The following is a 27930-nucleotide window of genomic DNA, read 5'->3' as shown; positions in this document are numbered from 1 at the left end:
TTTACTTCCACGTGCTGAATGTGCAGGCTAGAAAGTCAGACATTTCCAAAGACATGCTGAAATATCGTACTTGCTGTATATTCACTAAAATAATGATTGGTCATTTGTTGAATCGCAGTTCAGTGGATATTTAGATATGTGGGTTCAGTATGGTGCAGGGTAAGGGACAAAATTAAGACTGCTCAGAAGTCAATGGAAGCTTTCTCCTTGCAGAAGCAAGTTACTGATCTGGCTATCAATATTGAATTTCAGCACTTTACATCTGTATCGGCTTGAATGTTAAGCATGAAATGTTATTCTTGACCCATGAGATAGTTGCAGCCTAAGAGAAGGGTAGAATGTGCATAAACTGTATTCAGCCAAAACAAGAGTTGTCAACACAGCATCCACCATGTTAAGTTGTACAGTTTGTATGAAAAGCAGTCAATGCCTAAGGAATTTGTCACATTTCATTATTTTACCACATTGATTCAGATTGTGTATTTTTCTTAATACTGGACGTGAGAATAAGAAAAGTGAAAGCACATGAGCCTGCACTAGTTTCATGTGTCTTCTCTCCTCCAGCTGCTGTGGAACTACAAGCTGAACCTGACCACCGACCCAAAGTTTGAGTCTGTAGCTGTGGAGGTCTGCAAGACAACCATCTCTGATGTCAGTTCCTTGCACTCGATCTTCTATCTTCCCCGCTGTTTTTTTATTTCAATTTTCAGAAATTTTAAGTCTTAAGTTTTTATTCTTTTTATTTTATTTTCAGGTAGTGCTTGGTCTCAAGACACTGCATGCCACATGTGGGAAATGAAAACTTAACATTTTTATTAGTTGTGTTTGAAACAACTTCATCAGCCCTTTAGTTATTAAAAAGCCTCGATGTCATATTATTTTTCCTGGACACAATGTTTTATTAATCTCACTTCTGTGCTGTATCCTTTATTTATAATTTTTCATTCATTTGTGTAGGACCTTTCACTAACAAGGGTAGTTCAAGAGACGTGACACTTGCTCTCTTTGCCCAGATTAAAGAGTGTGCGGCGGAGGAGCTGGGTAAAGGCTTTCTGGTGTCCTGCCTGGTGGATCACCGCAGCAACATCAGCGACTACCAGTGCAACCAGTACATCACCAAAATGACCAGCATCGTCTTCAGCGACTACCGGCTTATCTGCGGCTTCATGGACAAGTGCCGCGAGGACATCAACAGTCTGCGCTGCGGCAGCATCAGCACAGGAGAAAAGGTAACATTTTAAAACCTGAAATAGCATTAATAATGCAGTAGTAATAATGCACAAGTAATAAAGCCAGAAAGGTTTTTGGACTAGCACCATATACACACATGTAAGAGGTATATACATACATACACATAAACAACATATTCATATATAGATATGATATATAATTTGGAAGAAGTCAAGTCAGTAACATGTAACAGGTCATGGACAAAGTCGCTGACTTGTCTGACAGGATGCACATACTTTGGCCGAGATATGGTGTGCTGCTTGAATGCAGCTGTAAAAGATCTGGTGATCTTCTAGATTTACTGTCAAGGAACATAATCAAAAAATGTTACACCAGTAGAGCACAAGAATTTCTTGATGGGTGTCTGACTGAGTGAGAGGCATCCACGTAGATTGTCCTCAGCAGGACAGGTGAAAAGAAGTCTAAAGAACAAGCGGTGAAAGTGTTTTTTATGGTCTTTGCTTCCTCATCAAGCAGCTGAAGTTTTTCCAGATTTTGTGGTGGGTCTGATGATCCTTTGTCACTGCTTTCCCCTCAGAAAACGCTGGACTGAAAAAAGACAAGTTTGATGGCAGTTTGTGAGCGAGCAGAGCGAATCAATCTCTGAACATGTTTTCCTTCTGCTGAGCCAAGCTAAACCCTCATAAACACATTAGACATGCAGTTATTATGGGATATCACATCGGCACAATCAGAACTCAGAGCAAATGACTCATTGGTCAGGGGGAGCGAGGTTGTTTTCATTATCATGAATTTGTCATGGCGGCTGACCTCTATGTGATTGAGATTACCACGTTGGCTACCAACCACACTGCAATACAAATGCTATACACATGGCATGGTTGTGGTGATACTATGATCCACACAGTGGAACATTTGTGAGTTTGTGTATTAGGCACATAGATAATGATTGTTTTCCATTATTTTTTTTCTAATGTTTTTTTCTTTAATATTTTAGGAAAATTGAAAAATACAAATAAAAGGATATTTAGTGTACAATCACAAGGGACAAAGCAGAGCAACAAGTCATTGTGGCTGATGAAACTTTCATGCAGTAGCTACTGTTGTACCAGGACATATTTGCAGACACATCAGATATGTTGAGTGGAGAAAAGTGTGGAGTCACAAAAATAAAAATGGCTGCAGTATGGATTTAAATGATGCATTTTCTGAAACAAAGATTATTGAATTTCGGTCACTTAAACACCCAGTAAAACTTCAAACCTCTAATGTTCCCCGGTGTTGCTGAGCACCAATGAGTGTATTAAAATGTGTATTTTCACATATGTACTTGTGTCTCTAGAGCAGAATCTTTCTAAAGGCTCAGTTAATCCGTATAATAATAACAACTTTGTCTGGATAATACACAGAACAAACATTTTATTGCTTTATACTGTTCATATTCAAAGTAACAAGGGCACTGTTTGTTACTGAATTTCGGGGAGCTGACCCTATTAATAAGTGTGAAGAAGTCAAAGCAAAGGACAGAAGCTGCTGCGATGTACTGTAGCTGTACAAAGTCTGTGTCTTACTAAATACATGGAACATGAGGCTGATATAAACAGGAATGAATAAAATGAAAGAACAAAACAGAAATGATTATCTGTTCTCCATAAATTTATCCTGGTTGTAACACCGAAACAAAATTGACTGTGACACTGAAATCTAATTGCTAAAACTCTGCTGTGGTTGGATCTTTGACCTCCGTGCAGGACGTCCACTCTCAGGGTGAGGTGATCGCGTGTCTGGAGAAAGGTTTGGTACGGGAGGTCGAAGAGCAGCCTGGGGCTCACGCCATCAAGGATGACTGTAAGAAGGCCATCATGAGAGTGGCTGAACTGTCTTCAGATGACTTCCACCTTGACCGCTACCTCTACTTCGCCTGCCGTGAGGACCGGGAGCGCTTCTGTGAAAATGTAAGGATGTATTCACATCTCCACAGGACCAAGACAAGTTCATGATTTTGACTTACAGCTTTGTAAAAGAGACAACTTTCATCATTGCATTTAATGTTATTTCTCTTCTGTAAGACTGATTTCAGCGTATGCTGCAAATTGTATATCCTGCTTAACAATAATATACATGTTAATAGGTTTTTATTCTTTGGTTGCATCTTGTTTAGCCCAGTGAGACAAACTGATTTACGAAAAGGGGCTATACAAATAGAATTTGATTGATTGAGGATGTAATCACTTTATCTTTTCTTTTTCTGATCATTTTATTTTTATAAACAAGTTCATCAGTTGCCTACATTTTGAAACTCATTGGCGGTAGCAACTTTTCTAGTTCATTTTGTGCTTCTTAACTCAGTTTTTAGGTTAGAAAACATACTGAATATATTTTTATGAAACGATCAGATCTAGTATGGAATTATCAACTCCTAATGCTGGTGATATTTATGTTTGTTAAGATGGTTTCTTTGTCAGATGGCATCAGAAGCAGTGTGTATGACACTGGCTGTCTTGTGCTTGGAAAAGCCTAAAAACTTGTGTGTAATCATTATTCCTTTCATTCATGTACAGTTTATTCTCTTCCGGGAAAGCGTGGTTAGCTGTGATCCTATTAGTTAACATCACAGAAATTACAAAACCAATCGTGGAAGGTTAAAAACAAGTCAATCATGCTAATCTTTCTTTAAGGACGCTGTGAGGCACCCTGGATTTAATGTGGGTTGTCGACCATTATGACACACTAACCAATCACATGTTACACCCTATTGTGTAGTCGGATCCCGTCGATAGGCAACTTTGTATGTTATTTTCAGAGTAAGTAAGTGTAATGGGGGAAATTCATTTTTAGTGAAAATACATTATCTTTGACAATGTTTTATTCCTGAAGATTTCTTCAAACTCACAAAGAGAACACAACCTGATGACAAAGTCGACTGTTAGTGTGCTTAACATCATCTGTGACATTACCCTCACCTCTGAGTTATTGACTGACTAAATAACTGAAGCTGTGGTGTAATAAGTGTTTTTTATTTTGATTTTCCAGACACTGGCAGGAGAGGGACGAGTTTACAAATGCCTCTTCAATCACAAGTTTGAGGAGGCAATGACTGAGAGGGTGAGTGCTGCTCACCCAGTCCAAGAATTTATTTTCTTCACCATCTTCGAGAGAAATTTTGTAGATTAACATAAATGAATTATTCAAGTTGAAAATCTTAACTCATGTACATTGTATAATTTGTTGAGAACTAAATGAGGAAACAACGGTCAATGGAAACCCAGCAACCCAAGCTGGGCTGTGAGCACAGGTCGTCGGGCCCTCGTGCCACCCTCATTGATCAGAAACATGCACACCTGTAGCCTGCTAGAGGTCATTTTGTAGGGCTCTGGCAGTGCTCCTCCTGTTCCTCCTCAGACAAAGGAGCCCTGTACTAGCTGTTCAACCTGATTGGGCTGCAGGTACCGCCTCATGCTACCAGTAGTGACAAGGACACTAGCACGACTTAAACTAGAGAAGAGTCAGTCAGGAAGCATAAGGAGAGAGCAGCTGTCTGTGGCAGCCACATGTAAAACCATTCCCTTTTTAGGGGTTGTCTTGATTTTGCTTCTCCATTGCACCTGTTGTCACCTTTATTTGCACCAAAGCAAGTGAAACTGATTCATTATCACGTGTGCTTCCTAAATGGACACATTGATCCCTGAAGTTTAACTGACTTGGTGTTATCCTGTGAGGATGAAGCGTTCCCTTCATTTTTTTCCCTCAAAGTACTGGAAGTAAGATGTATATATAGCACACACACCCATGCGCACGCACACACACAAACACAGCTAAAAAATTAAGGGAACACTTCATCGTCACAGTGTAACACTAAGTCAGGGATCAATCTGTCCATTTAGGAAGCACAAGTGATAATTAATAAGTTGCACTTGGTTTGGTGCAAATTTAAATCACAACAGGTAGTCGAGCTCCTGCAGGAAGGCACATCCATACGTGCGGTCGCGAGAAGACTTGCTGTCTCCCAGCACAATCTCAAGAACATGGAGGAGATACCAGGAGATACCAGTTACACAGGGAGAGCTGGAGCGGGCTGTAGAATGGTATCAATCCAGCAGCAGGACAGCTGTCTGCTCCTTTGTGCAAGGAGGAACAGGAGGAGCATTGCCAGAGCCCTACAAAATGAGCTCTAGCAGGCTCTGACCAAACTGTTAGAAAGTGACTCCATGAGGGCCCGACAACCTCTAGTAGGACCTGGGGAGGCACAGACCTCTATGTCATAGCCAACAGTATCTTGATTGCTGTTAGTTACCAGGATGAAATCCTCAGAGAGATTGCCAGACTTAAAACTGGTGCAGTGGGCACTGTGTTCCTCCTGGTGCAGGACAATGTCCGGCCTCATGTGTCCAGAGTGTGTAGGCAGTTCCTGGACGATGAAGGCCTTGATGCCTTTGACTGGCCCTCACCTTCCCCTGACCTAAATCCAATTGAGCACTTATGGAACGTTATGTTTGGTTGTATCTGCCGCCAAGTACCACCACAGACAGTGCAGGAGCTCACTGATGCTCTTATCCGGTTCTGGGGGAGATCACTCAGGACACCATCCGCCAACTCATCAGGAGCAGGCCCACACGTTGTTGGAAGTGCATACAGACACATGGGGACCATATACAGTACTCAGTAACATTAGGAGTTGCTGTGATTTTCGGTATGATTTTGAATCCAGCCCTCAGTGGGTTAATGATTTGATTTCCTTTGACCGTTGTTACATAATTTTGCTCTCAACAAATTATAGAATGTACATCAGTAAAGATTTTCATATTGAATAATTAACAATTTGTTCATCAAGATCTGATGTGAAGTGTGATTAAGTGTTCCCTTAATTTTTTTGAGCTGTGTGTGTGTGCGTGTATATAGAGTAAATAAATGATCTGTCACATCAGAGGCAAATCCAAAATAAAAAACCTGATCTGCCTGTGATTAGCTCTGTTGTGATGCTGATGTTGGCTCCATGTCCTTAGTGCCAAGAGGCGTTGACCACCAGGCAGAAGCTGATTGCTCAGGACTATAAGGTCAGCTACTCGCTGGCCAAAGCCTGCAAGTCAGACCTGAGGAAGTACCACTGCAGCGTGGACACCAACATGCCCCGAGCTCGAGAAGCTCGCCTGTCTTACCTGCTTCTCTGTCTGGAGTCTGTTGTGCATCGAGGTGAGCAGCTTCGCCTCATTGTGAACCTGTCAATCACTCTCAGTCCCAACCACCAATCACTGTCCTTGATTGTTTGTTTGGCAGCCAGAAGCCACTACTAGCTGGATTACCTGTCATTCACTGGTGTGTTTTCACCTGTGATTTATTTACTGTCTGTCAGTCTGTCTCACGTCTTATCATTAGTACAAACTCTAAGAGGCAAAAACCTTGTGCTCTGAATGTGAGCAGCTCAGGGAAAGTAAAAAAGAAGAAATATCTGTGAAGTCGCCTAATTTCCCAGAAAGCTCAGTGATTAAACTAGGCAAAAAGTTAATTATCAGAAAAATCTATCTTCAAATGAAGGGTTATAAAATAATGTTTATAAATTCAAGTTGTTACTATAAAACCTTAGTCTACTCCATTATGAATGATAATTCTGCTAAACCTTTTTTAATGATTGTATAAAAAATGTGATTGTCTAAAAATCTTGTTTACCTCCATTGACATTTATATTATATTCTGATAATATATTTTGAGTCCAGTATTTTATACCTAAACAAGCCCCCACAGTTTTAAACGTGTGCATGAATGTGTGTTTTTAGGCCGTGTGGTCGGCGGCGAGTGTCAAGGCGAGATGATGGACTACAGGCGGATGCTGATGGAGGACTTTTCCCTGAGCCCGGAGATAGTGCTGCACTGTCGCAGCGAGATCGAGGGTCACTGCTCCGGTCTGCACCGAAAAGGACGAACACTGCACTGCCTGATGAGGGTCGGCCGAGGAGACATGGGAGCCATCGACCCCAACTGTCAGAGGGCGGTAAGTCTACATTAATAGGTACAATAATCTAGATGAGGTTGGGAATAATACCTTACCTTCAGCACCAGCAATACTAGTCTGGTAAACAAATGTAAATATTTTGTTAATTTACTACACCACTATGACACCTATGATGTTACACAGCCAACTCAGTGGGGATGCTGCCACTCTCACCTCACACTAATAACAGGATGTTGTAAACCAGTGAGGCGGACAGTGAAACAGAATACAGCTGTTAAAAGTAGCACAGTTTTAGTCTTAGGACGCCTTGAGAAAATCCCAACATTTGGCAGAAACGTTCACTTTAACTCAAGCGTGAACTGATTGGAATATTGGGATCAAAGGTCTTGGTCACTGTGAGCTCACAACACATATTTTTGGTCATAAGTCCAGTACTCGTATGCCTATTATGATAAAATACACTTAATATGTTTAATACATACAGGCTCCTAAGTCATCACATTTAAAGTTAAGTCATAGAGAGACATGGATATAAATGCAGCCTCCATGTTGACGTGGCAAGTTTAGTCTGGAACAATTAAAATTTGTTTTCAGGAATCAGTCAGGTAAAAAGTGAAAAACCTTTTACTTACTACATTTCCCAGAATGTCTTTCAATACCCCACAGAGCAGAGCCCCATCTGGTGTGGCGCATTGTCAGACTTTTTTTTCTTGATAGGATTATTCCTCTCTGTCCTTAGCTCCAGACTCTGATTCAGGAAGCCGATCCAGGAGCAGACTACCGCATAGATCGAGCACTGAATGAGGCGTGTGAGTCTGTCATCCAGACTGCCTGCAAACACATCCGCAATGGAGACCCCATGTGAGTCGCCCTCCCACTCTTCAATCAAAACAGTCTATGGTGCAGAGTGAAGATAGAAAATTTTGTGTTCATCCTACCTGATAGCAAAATTAACATGGTTAATGTTTTTCATAAAATGAAACTGTATTTGCTTTATAACATGCATGTGGCTTACATATAAATTTGAATAGTTCACTTAACGGTGTTATTTTTTCATACATGGCATGTTGGCTATTTCAGAGATCTGTTATGCAATTGACACTCAAATCAAATCAACTTAAAACATCACAACTTTTCAAAATAAAAGCTCTGCCATTCAGCTGCACACTAAGCCTTATAGCAACAAAACAAAATTGTGCTTTTACTTTGAAGACAACTTACTAAAGTGGAAGTGAATTTATAGCATATTCAGATCCCACCAAAAGGGCACTGCACATTCCTGGGCCATTAACAATACTCAGGTTTGTGTGAAGCCAACAAGACGAACAGTTCTCGAGATATAGATTCCACAGACAGACACATAGACAAACATTTGTGGAATTAGTTGGTAGATACTGTCTATCATGTGACTGGTATATTTAATAAAATCACATGCTATTTACTGATGTGTTATTTTGTTATTCTGCATTGATAAAATATCAAACCTGTCAGTTTGAGAGTTGACGAACTAACATAAAATATCATTAAAAACAGATATTGCATTTATCATTATTGTACATTGTAGTAGAATCTAATCTGCTTCAAAGAATCTATAAAAAGTTTAAATGTTAGGGTAAAATGGCCTCTGCTCATTTCAAATGATGAAGGAAAATCAATATTGAACTTCTAATGATGTCTGACATGTAATGAGTCTCATTCTCCAGTGTTGAGTTTGGTGTGTAACATCTGTTAGACTTGAATATATTGGTGTTGTTCCTGCAGGATCCTATCCTGTCTGATGGAGCATCTGTACACTGAGAAGATGGTAGAGGACTGTGAACACAGACTGCTGGAGCTGCAGTACTTCATCGCCAGAGACTGGAAGTAAGATGTGCTAACCTTTTTCATGCAAAGCCACAATAAACAAAAACAATTAGGGTGAGATCAGAATCTTTAAGGAACAGTGATTAAATTCATGTAATCCTTAAGAGTATATTTGTTTAAATTTGAATTACAGTCAGAATTATTTTTTTAAATAGAGCGATGTAAAATAACACTCTTCACTGGTCCTTTAACAGTAAATAGTCTGTCTTTAGTAAGTATCAATGTATGTTTTGTTTATTTATGTGGTAATATAATTGAATGTTCACCAACAGAAATATCTGTTGTAGCAGATGTGCAGTAAATTTGTTCAGTTTGGTGCCACATTACTACGTAATGTTTGAACACTGACACATGAGGTACCCACAGTGAACAACCCATCTGCTAATCATGGCTTGTGCTGCTGCTCAGGCTGGATCCCATCCTGTATAAGAAATGCCAGGGTGACGCAGCTCGGCTCTGTCACACTCACGGATGGAACGAAACCAGCGAGATGATGCCGCCGGGTGCCATTTTCTCCTGCTTGTACCGCCACGCTTATCGCTCTGTGGAGCAGGGGCGAAGGGTGAGTCTCTACTGTGATCACTCCAGGACCAAAGAGAGACTTTTTAGCTCATCTCCTTTTAAAATAATTTGAAATGATTTGTTCACCCAAATGATAATACTGGTGTCTGTCCATACAGATCAAAGTTGACATAGACCTGCTCAGTCACTTACAAATAACTGCAGTTCTCATTCTGAACTATTTTCCACCACATGAAAAAAAAGCAGAATCTGTTCACATGGTGGTTACCTAACGATTCTGTGTTATAGGGACAGAATGTGTTTGATACTCTCACACAGGATCAACAGCAGAAATGTCAACAATGGAGAGCTCAAAAAAAGATTGTTGAATTAAAAAAACAACTGACAATATAGATATTAGAGGCTTGGACGATTCAATACGAATTACTACAATACTAACAATCAATGCAAAACTATTACAACACAGACAATGCTCATCACATGTCAGTCTGTTAGAGTTTTAATTCAGCAGCATATCTCTTAGTTCTGGCCTCAAGCAATGCGAATGATAAATCTCCATGTAGGATAAACTCTGAGGAGGTTGTCTAGCTTTAAGTGAAATTAAGCAGTGTTCTAAAATAATAAAGTACTTTCATGATAAAGTAAAATGAAGTACTTCTATGATAAAGTAAAATAAAGACCGGTTCTGATGAAACTAATCGAAGCAGAATCACTGATGCTTTTACTCTGAAGCTCTGGCTCGTCTGGGGCAGGAAGTGTTCATGTAGTTGCTGTGAACCTGAGACTCTCAGTCAAGACATCCAGACAACAACAGTTAGCTGTAAGCAGAAAGTCAAACTGTTATCACATGCTCATCCTAACAAGCTAATCAGCTAGCATCAGCACGATGATTCTTAATTCTGGAAAATTCAAGTGAATTACTTTTTTGTCCTTGACAAATATACATTTATCACAGCAGGTAGGTGTATCGAGAAGAAAATAGAGCCAATGGTAAATACAGCTTTTGTGAGCTTTCTCACTGACCAGAACATGTTCTCATAGCTCCCTGGTGGGCCATCTGAAGCAGAAAACCAAGGTTTTATTGTGAGTATGTACTATCACAGTAAACTGGACGTCTGTCATGACGACTGGTGGTTTGTTGGGGGAAGTGATTGTGTTCTGGTAATTCTACGCTGGCATTGGTGCATGTGGGAACTGATTTTCAAGAGGAATTGGTAAACTGAAGTGAGCTACCGCAATGTGATGTGATGCGAAGAATCAATTCTAAGCTCTAGACAATCTTAAGGTGCTTACATTTATTAATCAAATGCTGTAAAACAAGTTCTTGCCAAATCATCAGAGTTACATGTGCTTTAAAATGATACTCCAAATTTAAATTCTCTGTATAAACGTTTGGGCACACCAGAATTTACACTGCTAGATTTTACACTGAAATTCAGTATAAAGTTTAATGGAATCATGACAATCAGTGGATCATTTTTGGGATAACGTCGATCTATGCAGTCAGTTTGCTTTGAGTTTGACGTTGATGAATTTTGACATATAATTTTCATGTCATTGCTCCACAGAAGAGGAATAGGGAGTTAACCAATCCCAAATGTCTTATTAAAGGCTCCAACTCATTATTTTTTTCCTTCACTGATTAAATTCTTGTTTTAGGTAATTGTATAGTCGACAAAATTAAAAATGAAACTACTCGACTCTGTTTATGCAGCTCTACTTTGGCCAAACAATGACACATTGTTCTTTTCATGTCCATAGTGTATTTTCTGGCTGTAGCTCTGACTGTCCTTGATGGTGTGTGAATGATGTGTGATAATGAAAGTGCTGTATGTGAATGGGTGAACTAAAGTGCTTTGAGTGGTCATCAAGACTAGAAAAGTGCTGTACGTATATATGTATATATACCTATACACGTTTTAAAGCACTTAATGACTGTCTCAACATACAAATCTGCATATTTCAAAGAGCCACCTTTGGGGGAAAATGCCTTTCTAAAGGATAGGAACACTAAAATTATGGAGTGGAGTATCAGTTTAAAGCCTTAATGAACAATAAATGGGAGCTGTTTCTCTGGTCTTTTTCTAACTGGACATGGTAATCCTTCTGCAGCTCTCTAGGGACTGTAAGGTGGAGGTGCAGAGGATTCTCCACCAGAGGGCACTGGACGTTAAGCTGGACCCTGAGCTGCAGAGACGCTGTTTGACCGACCTGGGGAAGTGGTGTAGCGAGAAGACCGAGGCAGGACAGGAGCTTGAGTGTCTGCAGGACCACCTGGAGGACCTGGTGTCTGACTGCCGAGTTGTGGTGGGAAACCTGACAGAGCTAGAATCTGAGGTAACTACCACAGCTGCTGCAACTGCTGCTGTATTCCATTATACTCTCTCTGGTTTCAGCGGCTAACACAATAAAGCCTTTGGGTAGCGCAGGCAGGAGGCCCGTCATAACATAAAAATTCCGCTGTGGAAATTGTGTTTTACTGCTCATCCACTCCTGCATCACCCCTTATTGTCAAAATCTCATTGTCTTTTCAAGTTGACATCTTTGTCAGCGTCTTCTACTTGCATTGCTTCTCTGTTTTCTCCTGAGATATTTGTATTGTTTCAATTTTTGCATCAGTTACTTGTGAGAAACGTCATTGACACTAGGGGTGGGCATTCGATTAAATTTTCTTAATCGATCGTCGGGAGAATTAACGATCAATCGTTAATTTTTTTTATTAATTAAAATACATTATTTAACTTTTTATATATTAAAAATGCAATGAAAATACAAAATACAGCGTGTTTTTCCTGGATGAAATCTTTCTAATGAGAAGAAAAACTCTTGTGGCCGCTAAACTGACGTTCAATGGTTAGACTTGAAGGTGTGCGCTGCAGCGCTTTAAAGCATAGGAACCTGCAGCTGCGAGCCGGTGCTCTTAAACACAATTGACCCTCGTTTGTTCCAAAATAATAATAATAAAAAAAATCTTGTTAAACAATAACTTAACCAAAAACATAATAATACTTAGGTCTGTCAGGGGTCAGATGTGACCGCAGCCTGGTGACCGTCAGTCCAGCCAGCGAAAACACCCGCTCTGAGCGGACTGACGTTGCCGGGATGCAGAGGTACCCCGCACATTATTCGATAGTTTATTGACACAGAGTAAATCCTGCAGATGAAGAAGTCTATGAAGACAGGAGGAGGAAATAACTTTTCAGGTGCTTCAGTACTGGCGTCACTTTCCCGAACCGGAGTCCACATCATTTTTTTTTTACGGTCTGATTTGATACTGTGGTTTAAAAAATACTCAACTAAAGAAAAAACATGTAACATACACACCTTAAGAATCATCATGACTTCCAGGCACTGTGCGACAAAGGCTTGTTGTTGTTTAAACATCACTGAGGGAGCACCAGTTATTACAGGGGACGTTTTCTGGTCGAGTCACCTCCAGTTCATAGAGCGAGCTCTCAGGAAGCTGTTAATAAACTCACACAACCTGAGACGCAACCGCAGCCTGGTGACCGTCAGTCCAGCCGCTGAAAACACCCGCTCTGAGGGGACTGACGTCGCCGGGGTGCATCGGTACCTCTGCGCATTATTTGCATATTTTATCGATTCATCGATTAATCATGCCCATCCCTAATTGACACGGCCACATACTCACTGTTATTTTCCCTAGACATTTTTCTGCTGTATCCTCACATTTCCCAGACATTTTACTAGGGGGCTAGCAGGAAAAGTTCTGTAAAATGTCCAAAGCAGCTCACTCCTCTCACAGACAAAATGGGCAATTTCAATAAAATGTCTGCTGTTCATTGCATGTCTGAAAGCACCTTAAGACAATACCCCCTTTCCGAGTTTACACTACGTAATAATTCTAAGCAGTGTTCGTGTCTAAAGTGTGCAGGGCTTTTATTGGGTATGTGACAAATAAAGTATCTCAATTAATAATGCTTGCTTTTCAAAAAAGAAATGAAAATGTATTGATTTTTCCCTTTATCTTATTTTTTGCTACGTCTATCTCCTATTTTAACTCGCAAATCTTAAGTCTTTAATATATGTTTCTCTTCAGTTAAAAAGAAATGTATAATTGACAATTTCCACTGAAATCGTGACTCATGACAATATCTCAAAATAATCGTACTTAATGCCAGCCCTCAGGTAGGGAACGTCCTCTCGCTGAATCTAACTCTCACACTGACTTTGTTAGCCGTCCTGATGGAATAAAGGCAGCATCATCGTAGCTGACTGATCTGATCTTACTGGATGTTTTGTGTTAACTGCATCGCTCCATTTGTTCTGTCCTCAGGATATTCAGATCGAGGCACTGCTTATGAGAGCCTGTGAACCCGTCATCCAGTCCCACTGCCACGTAAGTCTTTTCCAAAAAATTCACAGTTGGTAGTTCTGAAATCCAGTTTGAGCGAGAGGAAGAATTTCGGGAATTTTTGGCACCTAAAGAAGAGATATGCTGCCCTGATATAAGGAAGTCGACTGTGTTAAAACTGGTTTCTAAAGCCAAAATACTGAAGAGAAAGAATAAAGCAGGAAGTATTTTATATGGAGTCTAAATGCATGATGGATAATTTGTATTGTAGAACTGTGAGATTTTGGTTGTTGAAAGTTATTCAGATGTCAATATTCAATACTGCCTGTTTTTTATTGTCTATATGTCTCTGTTTGTTAGGAGGTAGCTGATAATCAGATCGACACTGGTGATCTGATGGAGTGCTTGGTTCAGAACAAACACCAGAAGGAGATGAATGAGAAGTGTGCAGTGGGAGTGACACACTTCCAGCTGGTGAGCAGACGGATCACATTATGCTCAACACAAGAAGAAAAATGCCCTCATTCTGAACTAAAAGCACATTGTAAAGCTTCAGTGTGTAGTATTCAGTGGCTTTGAGTAGTGAAGTGTGTAGCAGAACCACAGGTCCTTGAGGAGGAAGAAAGGCAATAATCCCTTTCAAGATCCAGTGTTTGGTTTGTCTGATGTAGGCTGATAGATCACCCTAAATCCTCCAAACTGGACGTTTCACCCAATTCTCAATTATATTACTTAGGCATTTGTTTTACTTGTTAAATGTATCACTAATTATAATGTCTGTGTTTCTTTCCTCAGATTCAGATCAAAGATTTCCGTTTCTCCTATAAGTTCAAAACAGCCTGCAAGGAAGACGTCCTCAAACTGTGTCCCAACATAAAGAAGAAGTAAGACCCACAAAATCAAAGTGGTTTTAAATGGTCCTTGTGGTACTGATGGGGTTTTGGCTTAACACTCAGTCATGAGAAAAATATGATTGATAGGCTCCAGACAGATGATTCAGCAGAATTTTACAACAGAGTTATTCCTTGGCTCAGTTAAAAAGCTTTGCCAATAAAAAATCTGTCATCAGGATTGATTGAGGTCAACAGGTCATAACCAGATATCGAGGTCTTCTTCTTGTCACTTTCAGGAGCTGTTGTACTTAATTTTAAATATGTTATTCCAATAGCTCAGTGTAAACTATAAATCAAACATGTATTAAGGAGCTGTTGGAATAAACAGCAACAATTGAATATGTGAATTATGCGATCAGTAAATCTGTCTGTTCTGCAGTCACGTTCAGTTTTCTATCACAGCTCATTCTCAAGACTTCAGTTTTTGCCACAACTTGTAAAACAGAAATGTAAAACAAGCTTGGTGCAGTTTATAAACCTGAATGATGTAACCAAACATCAGTGACATGCTAGAAATCCAACTGAATGTCCGGAGGCAGGTCGTAGCTCAGGCGTTGACTCCTACCAAATAGCAATGGCCCAAATCACGCTCATTCAGTTGAATTTGTTTACGTTTAAGGGGTTGAAATTATTGTAGTCGTGAGGCGATAACGTAACAAAAGCGATGTTTTACAACTAGAGGTGCGGAAATTTACAGTTTTTCCAATGCATCATGATGCGGACAGGGACTACTCTGCCTCGATGCAGTGACAGAACATAATTGATTCAAGTTTTTCGCTACATTAAATGTTTTAAACAGTGTTCCTCCGCTGAATAATTATAACCACCTCTGCTTCAAGATCAGGATCAGGGTTAGAGTGAAGTTTACCAGATATCTAAAACACCTCATGATCATGTAAAGCATGGAATGATAGATGGTTAGTTTTTATGGGCTCACAGGACAAATTTGTTGGAAGCCAAACACATTCCTTCTGCTGTTAATTCCACAACTTATCAACAGACTTTCCATAGAGAAGTAGAAACAATCAGACTGAGTTGAATGACCTCATGTCTTCCTGTCATTCAGGGTGGACGTAGTGATGTGCCTCAGCATCACAGTGAGGAACGACACGCTGCAGGAGGCCAAGGAGCAGCGGGTGTCCGTCAAATGTCGTAAACAGCTGCGGGTGGAGGAGGTAGAGATGGTACGTTCACTGCCACGGCAACATCACGTCAGTCGGTCACCGAGACAGGGAGCCTACTTTACTGGTTTAACCTTTGTGGCTGATCGATATATATTCCTCCATAAGGCGGGACGTGAGAGGTGTAGTGGTTTTGATCCTGAACCAAACTAAATTTTCATTTTTTTTTCATGCCTACACAAATTAAAAGTAAGCTGTTCCTTGTGTGTCCATGTTTTCTGTATGTCCACTAAATCCTTTTTGAATCTCTGCAGTCGGAGGATATCCGTCTGGAGCCGGAGCTTTACGACTCCTGTAAGCAGGACATCACCAGACTGTGTCAGAATGTGGCTTACGGCAACGCACAGGTCAGGAGTCACACATATGCAAAAGCACTCATTTCTGTTCACTTAAAAAAAGACACATTTCACCTTTATTGCATTTAGTGGTCAGTAGTTTCAGTTCAGTTTAATGAACATTTCAGAAATGGTAGAAATGTTTTAGCCATAGGTTTGTGGTCAGTTCAGGTGATTAACTATTGAGAAACATTCTTCAGTCAGTTTAAGTAACTATTGTTTAAGCACTGAAGACCTGAAACAGTTGTGGACACTATCATTGTCCAGCAGATGGCTAGTACCCGCTTATAGAAATAGTTTCATTTCAGGGCAAAAGTCATCTGGAATATTCTCATGAAAATTCACAATTATGTTTCTCAGATAGTGAAGTGGAGCCACATGATAATTTGGCTTTAATGAGAGAAATGTTCAGACGAGGTGATAGAAAATGTGTTATTGCCTCCTTTATTAGATAACATGCAGGCAGGATAACTTTGAGATATTTGAACCCAGCACTTATTTCCCCATATTTTTGGCTGTAAATAGGGATGTTGCATGATATGGATTTTTCCAGCCGATACCAATAACGACCTGTTTAGCATGGCCGCATAAAAATGCAAAATAAATTAAATCCACTGACAATATTTCTGAACAGACAATTATCAATTATTAAACACAATTAGTTGAAACAAATTATCAAGTGCATCTTTTATTTAAAAAAATGTAGCCTCATTTACAGCTCTTTGTAAAGTGTGCACCATGCAGCCCAAGCTTGCAACCCCACAGTCCTCCATAGCCTCGGTCATATTGTGAGCATTGTCCCAAAGTACAAAGTGAACCCTCTCCTTTGTAATGTTCCACTGCCGGAACATAGATTCAAAAGCTTCACAGCTGCTGCTGTATGTGGGCCAGAACACTGCTGCGCATGCAACAATGTCCGTTTCATGTTTAAATCATCAACCGGCCTCTGAGTCACCGAACTACGCACGCTCACCAGACTGACGTCTGAGGTCCATATGTCCGTAGTAAAACTAATGTTCAGACTTATGAATGTGTGCGGCGACCACATCATATTGAGCACGCAGGGACACATCTGAAAATTAGTGACGACTTGGCAGAGTGCAGCGGAGCTCCAAATGTTCCATGAGCCGGCGAAATCCTTGGTCTTCTACCAGGGAAAATGATGATGATTTTTTTATTAATTTCTTTAGCCTTTGGACTGTCTCTAGCAAACTCCCTGCAGTTCTCAAATGCCTGCTGGATAGGCACTGCCACACTGACCCTCGCTGTGGCCTTTTTCCTCGTCACGATGACGGACTCTAAGGTGACTTGTGAGATTGGTAGTGATAGAATTTGCAAATGTTTTTCCCCCTCTCGGAACCTTTGTAAAACATTTATTGCAAATTGTAAAACTACAGTAGCTCTCAGAAACTATGGAAAAACTCACTTTCAGTTCCTATGTAAACCACGGGTATGGACAGACGCGCGTCATGACATCATGACCACCGTTTATCAGACGTTTTATCAGCTACAATTTCATTTACCGATCAATAATAAAAATTTAAAATTCCCATTGTCGTGTCGATAATATATCAGGCTGATTTCTACCGTGCATCCCTAGTTGTAAATGATTGACCAGGAAAAAAATATTCTCAATTTGTTCAGTATTGATCAAGTATGGTGAACCAGGCAACTCCAAAACTTTTGTCTATATCACAAGATGTGGATTGCAGTGTTGTTGTCTGTTGATCTGAACAGACTCAGGTTGCACTGACAACATTTTGGACAGGATTACTTCAGAGACATGTCTTTATGTTGGAGGGAGAGATCTTTATGTTGAACCAGAAACAGCTGTTCTCTGTGTTCTAAGCCAGCAGACTCCACTGATGATACCATAACACTGATTTGACAGTGGCAACAAAGTAGATATTATCATTATTATATTATTTACCAGACTTATCTTGTCCTTTACCAGAATATGGACGAAGGGGTCAATCACTTGAATGCATTTCAATTGATGAAGGAAGTACATATGATCAGCAGTGTGTGCAGTACACACAGTTAAGACTTTATTATGTGCATGGTCTATGTGTTGCTTTGAAAAACAAGACGTGTACATTTTAAGGTTTGAAAACCTCTTTGCTTCTCTGCTTTCCTCATCAGTCCACTCTGTAAGAATGTTCTGTATGACTCACCAATCTGTTCACGTGTCTCACTGTAGGTCATTGAGTGTCTGAAGGAGAACAAGCGTCAGTTGACTTCTCGCTGCCACCAGCGGATCTTCAAGCTGCAGGAGGTGGAGATGGTTGATCCTGAACTGGACTACCAGCTGATGAGGGTCTGCAAGCACATGATCAGGGTAGGTCCACTAACTCCTTGTCAAAATGATGGCTGTTTATCCCCCGCCTGCTGCTCCTGATGCAGATTTAGCGTGTTCAGCTCTTTTTTCTCTATTATCATAATAAAGCTAATTTGTCACTTTACAGTTAACACTTGTAAATTTGGATGAGCTGAATATTTTGTAAATATTGAACACTCCACCAAACTGCATGTGTCACCTGACTTTTTTTGGTCCAATTATGATTCAGTGATCTCGTAAATTGGATACATTTCCTGAAGATGGATTATAACCATGAAATTGTAGATCACCCAAACGCACATTGTGTGCTATGTTTGTTTTTATGTATGTAACGTGTTTGGTTTTTTGGGGTTTTTTCAGCGGTTTTGTACAGAGTCAGAGGGGAAGAACGTTCTTCAGTGTCTAAAACAGAACAAGAACAGTGAGCTCATGGATCCTAAATGTAAACAGATGATCACAAAGAGACAGATCACCCAGAACACAGGTAAACAATCTCTCTCATCTCTCAGCATCATCAGGACCACAAGAATGCCTGCTGACTTTTGTGTGTGTGTGTGTGTGCGTGTGCGTGTCCGTGTCCAGACTACAGGCTGAACCCGGTGCTGAGGAAAGCCTGTAAAGCCGACATCCCAAAGTTCTGTCAGCCCATCCTGAACAAAGCAACTGCAGACAGCGAGCTGGAGGGTCAGGTCATCTCCTGCCTCAAACTCAAATATGCTGACCAGGTCAGAATCATAACTCTCCACAAACTATTCACACATTAGGACTGTTGTGCGGACCATGAATATGATTACACCGTGACAAGTCTGCCTGGATCAGTAGGTGTTTAAGTTAAGCAGATACAATCATGTGGTGTGTGATGTGTCATCTGGACTTTGTCACCACCTATTGGTTGTTTGTGGTTGTGTTTGAATTGTAGTTTGTACAGTGATATTTTGTACAACCAACAGTTAAATGGTTGTGTGGACATGAATTAAGAGGGGAAATCACAAGGATCTATGATTAATTCTTCAAGTGATATTTACCACAACACAAATGTATTCATGCCTGTTTTTGTGCGTTGTGGCAGCGTTTGTCTTCTGACTGTGAGGATCAGATCAGGGTCATCCTGCAAGAGTCAGCGCTGGACTACAGACTGGACCTTCAGCTGCAGATCCATTGCACACAGGAGGTTTACACATTTTTGCTTTCAAACACCACACTGTGAAAATGCTGAGAATTCTGGGTGTAGGATTTTGTAATTTGATTCTTCAAAATGATAAATTAAAATAAAAAATAAAGGCTTTCAGTTCTTTCATGCACACTAATAAGCCGTGCTACTGGTCATACAAAGCATTTGGAAACAAAATGTTGAGTTAAAATAGAAATTCATATAAACAATGGCACCAATATGAAAACAATGACGGGATGTCATCTGGTTTGTAGATCTCCAGTCTGTGTCCGGAGGAGGCAGCAGCTCAGGAGCAGACGGGACAGGTGGAGGAGTGTCTCAAGGTCAACCTGCTGAAGATCAAACAGGACGCATGTAAGAAGGTAAACCAACCCACTGCTGCATCACTGAGCGAAACGTTAACCACAGCGACATGGCGTACAGCCAGCACAGATGCTGCTTAATTATATTTCAAAACAATTCCCTTTGTTTGTACAAAATTTCTTTCCTTTATATAGAATTGGAGGAAACACATTTCCTCTCTGGATTTTTATTCTAACATATGAAACCTTTGTCTTTTTTTCCTTTTCCTCTCCTCATTGTCTTTCTTCCTCCCTCCCTCTCTCTCTCCTTCCCCTCTTATTTCCCTGCCTCCCCCCTCGTCCTGCAGGAGGTGTTGAACATGCTGAAGGAAAGTAAAGCGGACATCTTCGTCGACCCTGTCCTCCACACAGCCTGTGCTTTGGACATCAAGCACCACTGTGCCGCCATCCCACCTGGCAGGGGGCGCCGTGAGTTCACAGACCATCAAACACCTCAGCTGTGACATAGACATGAAAATAAAAAGTTCCCATTTTTATTACAAGTAGTGGTCATAAAAGATTTGAAATATTAAAGTGTTTACCATCCATTAAACTGACATTTATTAATCCATGTAAATCAAAGTGCTACTATCCCTACCAACTGATGCTGCATTACCGAAACACAGGGAATAAGTACCTGCAAAATAAAAGCACAAGTAAAGACTAAATGCCATAATAAAACTCCAACAAACAATATGCAAGTAGTTTAAAAGTAAAACTCCAGTTCACATCACCCTTGCAACATTCTGGTTCAACTACCATATTCCACACTGCTATATTTGATAGTGATAGAAGCAGGAGATGCACGGGGCAAAGTGGAGGAAACAACATGCAGCAAAGGTCCCAGCTGAAACTGTACCAGTGGTGTTGCAGTTATATGGTTTGCATGTTAACCACTCTGTTACCAGAAGCTTCCACAAGTTGAATTACATATAATTACATCTAAAACAATTTCAAAAGTAAAGACTGAGTAGCATTGACTCTAAATCATCTAAGCTCTTACGATGCAGCTACAAGTCAAGATAACACGTTAATGTGAGTAATGTTTGTTTAACGTTTGTTTCTTCAGAGATGTCTTGTCTCATGGAGGCGCTGCAGGACAAACGCATTCGCCTGCAGCCAGAATGCAAGAAGAGACTTCAGGATCGCATAGAAATGTGGAGCTACGCCGCCAAGGTACAGGACCCCGCCTTCTTTGCACTGTCTGCGGAACCGTTCAAACTCTGAGGACACAGGTGCTGGTGATGGTACAGAGCAGGAGACACTCTGAGCTCTTCACACCACAACACAAAATAACTACAAAAACAGGATCTCTGCTTTTAGTTTTCTCAAGTCAGTGGAGACAAACTTAAGTAAGAGTATCTAATCCTCAATCCAGCAGAGGAATTTCCATTTTACAAACTTGAGAAACAAAATGTCAATTTCTTTATTTGGGATTTTGATGAGCTGTATGAAATCAGTTTTAAATTGTTTTTTAATCTGCATTAAATCTGTTAACAGTGCATTTTGAAGTTGAGTCATTGTGCTTCATTAACCTTTTTTTTCAGGCTCCTTTTTTTATGAAATTGGTTGACAAGATTAGCTGATTAAATCTTAGGTTTGCATTTATTGAAATAAAGTGAACACTTGTCATTTTGAAATTGATTTCTTGAGCTGCACAAAGCTTTAAATTGGAATGCTGAGCTTAGTTAGTCATTTTCATTGGTTTTCTATTAGAGCCATTGTATATTTGTTTACAGCATATATTGAAAAAAAATCCAAGTATAGTACAGCTGTGTTAATTAAATGATTAGTTATGAGAGGTACCCCATCTACCTCACTGTCCCCTACACCCCCCCACCCCCTTGCATCCCCCTTTGTTCCAAGTCCATGTCCACCAGAATGACAATGTAGCGCAGTGACAATCTATCAAGGATAAATGAAGCAGCGTTAATACAAAACAAACAGGCGAGAAAGAACATTCAAAAAGAAAACTAAATAAATACAGAATGGAGTTGAAACAGTTTCAAAGGTACATAATAACCTGTAGACAAGCTGGTTGAAATGGTATTTCATTTTTAAAATGGGGTCTTTTAGTTTTCTTAGTGGCAGAGAGAAGCCAGCCTTTATTTTGGAAAAGCTTTGTGTCATTTCCTGTTCTCCAGTTATAACAAGCTCTGAACTTTCTCCATGTTTACCTGTTTAACAGAAAAAAATGCTCAGTGCAACAGGGCACTTTCTTTTGTCCTTGAATATTGTTGAGCCGCCTCGAAAAAACTGAGCATTTCCTCCAGATTGGAGGGAATGTGATTAACTGCAGGTAGTGTTGAGGTGTTTCGACAGAAGCTTATAATAGAGCATGGAAACATTTCTGTAAAAGAGTATGACAGGACTGTCTTGTCCTGTATGATCCTGTAGGTGGCTCCCGCTGAGGGTTTCTCAGACCTGGCCATGCAGGTGATGACATCACCGTCCAAGAACTACATCCTGACTGTGATTGGTGCTGGTGTGGCACTGCTCTTCCTGATGGGGCTGCTTTGCGGCCGTTTCACTAAGCGTGTCACTCAGGAGCTGAAGGACAGGTAGACCATGACCAATCTGGGGTCAGGACACACCCACAGGAGAGACGACCACAGCTGAAATCGGACCATCCCTCCCCCATCATTTAACCCCCCCCCCCCCGTCAGCCACAGATACTCCATCTGCCTCTCCATTCTGCTCCTGTTTCATTTCAAATCACTTCCTGCTTCTTCTTGAGGGACATCACTCACAGTCTCGCAAGTGAAAGTGGGTGTGAACAGTGACTTGCCTGTGCTTCATGTGAATCGCACACTCCCCAGGAAGACCACACCCATATGGAATTTACTTCAGATCGTTTCAGTACAGAGCACCGGGTCATCCTGCTGTTTTACCTGCGCTCACTCGATTTACTTTTTTTTTTTTTTTTTCTTCCTCCCCCTGCCCCCTTAACTCTGGTGGGAGGGGTTGGGTTAGGTGAGGAGAGGGAGGGGGAGGAGGTAGGGTGGGTTTTAAGGATGCGGGGTCCAAGGTTAAACTTAAGGGGAGGGATGTGGATGAAAATGTAAAGTGTAAATGTGTAGAAAGTGGGATGGGGAAATCCTCATGTATAGAGACTACAGTGTATGTGTGTGTGAGTCTGTATGTGTGAGTGCAGGTTTGTGTGTGTAATGCAAATTGTCTTTGAACCACCATATTCTCTTAGTTTGTCCTCCTGCTTAACGGTTGTTTGGGTTGTTTGGCTCTGGATATATATATCTTTTTTTTTTTTTTTTTTTTGCTGATGTGTGTTCGATTTTATTGCCATGGGACTGCCAGGCGGGCGGTGCCAACCAGCCAGCCCTCCACCGAGCCACAAAGAATAGAAAAAAAGGGGGGTGGGGGAGCCAGGTCGCTCAAAGCTCTTCCTACAACAGGAAAGTTTTATGGTTAAGTTTTCTTTCTTTTTTTTTTTTATTTAAAACAGCAGACCTGGCAACCTCGGCTCTCCTTTTATGTTGTCTGATCATATTATTATTTTTTTTTTTAAAGCTTAATCTGTGCCATACGTGCAACACATCCACTTGCTGCTCCCAGTTTAGCTGATGTCACAGTTTCAGCAGCTGGTTGGGAAGTTGGTTTGGCACCACTCTGGCCTCTTTCCATCACGCCAGCTCATCAATAGTGATCCCAGTCTGAACCTGAACTGGGTGGAGCAGACATACTGGGATACCTGGCTCGTCTCTCTCCACCCTCTCCCCCACTCATGAACTCGCAGAGTGACTGTTGTCGTCACGCTGGTTGGCACGGAGAAGCTGAGAGCATTGCAGGAAAAAAAAATTAAAAAAAGAAAGACAGAAAAAAAAAATACTCTACATTATCATAGAGATGTGAACATTTTGTGTAAAGATGATACTGGAATCATTGCACATTCTTAGTTCTTTTTTTTTATATCTATAAATATATATATATTGTTTTGTCATAGCCTTATTTATTTGTTTACTAATGGACAAACTTTTTTTTTAATGATTTGAATGTTCTCTGGTTGCCTTTTCTCCAGCGAGCAAGCGTGGGAGGGAGGGGGGTGCAGGTGGACAAGGTTTCAGCATCCCCCAGGTGTCAACTTGCTCCGGCAGCTGGCTGATGTTTTTCTTTTTTTTCCACAGGGGAGAGCAAACACCTCTTTGTTCGGCAGAGTGAGTTGTCACGGTGTCCAGAACACTCAGTGACTTTTGATCAGTGAGGCTCCACATAATCACAGTTTGTGACTGAAAAAGACAAACCAGGTCGTTACATGGATGTCTCGAATGTGATGATACTTTGGGGATGACCACTGCTGCTTTTGTAATCTATTGATACCGATCAGAGATGTGGACATGAAGACCAAACAGGAAGTTTGATTAAACTGTTACATATTGTTTGGATCATGTAAAAGATGTTGCTTTAACTCTGTATGAAACAGAACGACTGATTTGCAAAATGAAAAAAAGGTCAAGTTTGTGGCGTTAAAGCAAAGCAGACAACGGGACTGTGTGACCTGTTTGGCTGTATATTTGATGCATCATGTGGAAACCTGGAGGTTGATGTTTTAGGAACCAGCCGGTCCAGGTTTCACTGTTATTGTAAGTCAGACTTGTCAAGGTGTCGGCGTTAAAGGAAAGGTTTTCGTGCATCTGAGCAACTTTGCCGACTTGAAAACCACGAGAGGAGAACGTGTCCTCTCCCAGCTCGAGCCTGTCATGTGTACTCATGTGCACTGTACTGCGTCACAAACTGTTAACTACGCACCTTGCAGTTAGCCTGAACTGTTGATTTATTTTCTAGTCGTTTACAGCTTGGTGTGGTGAGCGCTGCCCTCCCTGCTTGAAAATGAGACGCTCTGATTCATTCAACTGCCTTCGTTATTATTATTTTTTTTTAAACCCCCATTTGAAGTCAGTTTTATCAAAGCGTGCCTACTTCTGGCGCGCCGTCCCGCTGAGGGATCCCACTGTACAGAACATCCCAGAACCCCCTGAGGCACCCAGCAGAGATGTGTGTGTGTGTGTGTGTGTGTGTGTGTGTGTGTGTGTGTGTGTGTGTGTGTGTGTGTGTGTGTGTGTGTGTGTGTGTGTGTGTGTGTGTGTGTGTGTGTGTGTGTGTGTGTGTGTGTGTGTGTGTGTGTGTGTGTGTGTGTGTGTGTCCACTCGATTCTTCTCGGTTTTCGTTGTCCCAAGCTATGACGACCAGAACGTTTGTGATGATAAAGATGTTTTTGTAAACAATATTTCGTGTCAGGATCGGTGGAGCTCCTCAGTCATCATCTGATTTATTTTCTCCCTGTACACTTTTTTTGTTCTGTACAGATGAAAATTGGAAAGTTTGTTAATAATAATAAAGTCTGCAAGGTTTCTATTCTACTGTTATGTCTGTTGATTTCATTTTATTTCAATGAAAAGTATTACAATAGCAATACAGTTATGAGAGGCTTTTACTGCACGTGGAATAACTGCCAGAATAATAGAAATAAAAACATGTTCTAATTGTGCTGTAACACTAAAATTAAGCCAACATATCCTGGATATAAGAGCTGCTTTGTTGAGGTAGCAGATATCCAGAATCTGTAGCAGTGATCAGGGAGTGAGGCCTATTCACCTGCTGATACCAAGTGTCAATCATGACGTCACAGCCCGATTTCAGATCGTCAAATAATGAATAAAAACAAATTAAGCAGAAACATGGAAGCTCAAACACACATCAGTGTGGTAACTACCTTTAAATGACATGAACTCACTGCAGGGGGCAATCAAGACACTTTGGCTTCACTTTTGGAAGCCATCATGTCGTCCATCTTTATATCCAGTAGTTGGGTGAAAAAACAGCACCTACTGTTGAGGCAGGGAATACATCACAACTATCCATATATCTATCCACTATCAACTCTCCTTGCAGCAGAAAGAGAGACCTTCTTTTTTCTTGTTCAAACTTGATGCCCACTTTACCCACAACACATTTCTACAACTGCAGGTTCATGCAGCGGTCGGGGATAAGCTCACTTCTATTTACCTCCTCTTCTTTCTTATAAATGTGTAGACTTCAGACCAAACCTACACTGACTCAGGTGACATCACTTGAGGACATTTATAAACCTCCACACAGCCCCCCTGGAGACATTGTATTCAACGGACAGACTCTTGTCCCCCTGGCCGTACAACTCTTCAACTCGTCCCAGAGATGGACAGCTGACATGGACTTTTGGACATGAAGCAGCCTCTCTGAACTCTCACCGTTCACATCTCTGTTTTTCAAGTGATTGACATACTGTGTGTATTGTCTAGTGATTCAGTTTCCTGAAGACAAATCCCAGAAGACAGGGTTCAGAGTCTTTATCAGGCTACAACTCTTGCTTGTTTTTTTTCCAAGTGACGACTTGTCAGCAGCAGGAAAACAACATGCAGACAATAACTGTAATACTGTTGCAGCTTTGTCTTTAAATATGTTTGACTATAGAATGTCAGAAATGAAAAATATTTGCTCTGAAGAAACTGAAGGAGGCGTCTCTGGTAACTGAATTACAGTGATCTTCACATTCCAGCCCACGATTGTTTGAGTGTTTTCTCTTCCTTCCCTCCTGCAGCCACTGGTCTTGGTTTGTTACACTGTGGAATCAAACGGTTCTTGGTGCTGCACTCAACATTTGACCTGAAGGGAATCATCATCATGACCATTTTAATGTTGTTATAAGAACTTTAACCCACATGATCACATGATACTTTGACAATTGAAAATGAGACGATAAATAAATGTCATTATCAGATAATTTTATTTTGACTAAACTAATGTTAAGTCTGTTGAAAGGAGATATAAAACCAAACGAATGCGCTGACAGATGCTGTGTTTGTAGTGTGTCTCTGAGAGACAGTTTCAGTCAGTCACTCACTTTGGTCCAAACTATCTCAGTGTGTTAACAGGCTGCTGTGACATTTGGTTCAGACATTCGTGGTCCTCAGAGGATAAATGATATTTCACTGGCACCAACATGAGGTTTATATATACATGTTTGTTTGTGTGCGTGTGTAATTTCTCAACTGTAAGATGGATTGCCATAAAATGTTGTTCAAACATCCGTGTTCTCCTGCAGATGAATTATCAGCAGTAGTACGGGTCACTGGTGTTACAGGTCACTGTGACACCATTTGACTGTCAGGATTTCATATGTGGCTTTTGTGGGGGTGGAGAATGAAACACTCCTTTGACTCTGTCATCCTCGTCACGACTCTCTTGTCACATCTGCTGGGCTTCGTGATCTCATGTGATCGCTGAATACACGTTTATACAACACATTTGAGATCACGTCTACCATCGACATATAATGAAAATTCAATCTTTAATTCAGTTCATATCTGTTATTACATGTTTGACACGAGTGAAAAGGTCCGGGTTCTGGTTTCCTTTCTTTTTCGTCCTCAACTGAATGTGATGTGATCGGTGTCTTGTTGGCTCATGTTGCTGCGCTCCTTTACAAATATTCAATCACTCATTCCTATATGATGTGGTCTCTGTATGATTCGTTCATCCTCATAGGATTTGTCTAAAAATATAGATACCATATAGTGTGTGTACTCTTCATGCAGCATACATGTGTGTGAGAATGTGTCCGCAGACATTCAGTGTCAACACGTGTCTGTATGTCTGGTCTGTGCCTTCTTTAGGCTGTCTCACAGATCCGTGTTAAATTCTTCAGGCCCACAGACTGAAACGCGTCGACCTCGCAGCTTCTGTTGAACACAATGTAAATGTCTCAAAACATCCAAATTCACTTCCAGGAGTATTCACGGCCTCTCACACGACAAAGAACAGAATTAAAACATGCATGTG

The 27930-nt window shown here is 40.8% G+C and overlaps 1 protein-coding gene across 2 annotated transcripts in view; it reads left to right on the top strand.

The window, feature by feature from the left end:
• Positions 1-25472, top strand: part of glg1a (golgi glycoprotein 1a) — a 34543-nt gene extending 9071 nt beyond the window's left edge. Inside the window, exons 3-26 of one of the 2 annotated variants that reach the window (XM_069527916.1) lie at positions 565-651; positions 1014-1229; positions 2943-3146; positions 4225-4296; positions 6195-6381; positions 6963-7177; positions 7878-7999; positions 8900-9001; positions 9410-9563; positions 10565-10606; positions 11636-11860; positions 13821-13883; positions 14199-14312; positions 14634-14722; positions 15798-15915; positions 16167-16259; positions 18448-18585; positions 18946-19069; positions 19168-19310; positions 19655-19756; positions 20011-20118; positions 20406-20526; positions 21167-21273; positions 22495-25472. In XM_069527916.1, coding sequence (XP_069384017.1) covers positions 565-651; positions 1014-1229; positions 2943-3146; positions 4225-4296; positions 6195-6381; positions 6963-7177; positions 7878-7999; positions 8900-9001; positions 9410-9563; positions 10565-10606; positions 11636-11860; positions 13821-13883; positions 14199-14312; positions 14634-14722; positions 15798-15915; positions 16167-16259; positions 18448-18585; positions 18946-19069; positions 19168-19310; positions 19655-19756; positions 20011-20118; positions 20406-20526; positions 21167-21273; positions 22495-22662 — 3114 coding nt within the window. In that variant the 3' untranslated portion in view covers positions 22663-25472. The remainder of the gene's footprint in view (positions 1-564; positions 652-1013; positions 1230-2942; positions 3147-4224; positions 4297-6194; positions 6382-6962; positions 7178-7877; positions 8000-8899; positions 9002-9409; positions 9564-10564; positions 10607-11635; positions 11861-13820; positions 13884-14198; positions 14313-14633; positions 14723-15797; positions 15916-16166; positions 16260-18447; positions 18586-18945; positions 19070-19167; positions 19311-19654; positions 19757-20010; positions 20119-20405; positions 20527-21166; positions 21274-22494) is intronic. The other variant, XM_069527917.1, reaches the window with a different exon arrangement.
• Positions 25473-27930: the final 2458 nt, after the last annotated feature.

Source organism: Paralichthys olivaceus, chromosome 7 (assembly GCF_024713975.1).
Source record: "Paralichthys olivaceus isolate ysfri-2021 chromosome 7, ASM2471397v2, whole genome shotgun sequence".
In the NCBI taxonomy this organism is placed as follows: Eukaryota; Metazoa; Chordata; class Actinopteri; order Pleuronectiformes; family Paralichthyidae; genus Paralichthys; species Paralichthys olivaceus.
This window is presented reverse-complemented; position numbering and strand designations above follow the sequence as displayed.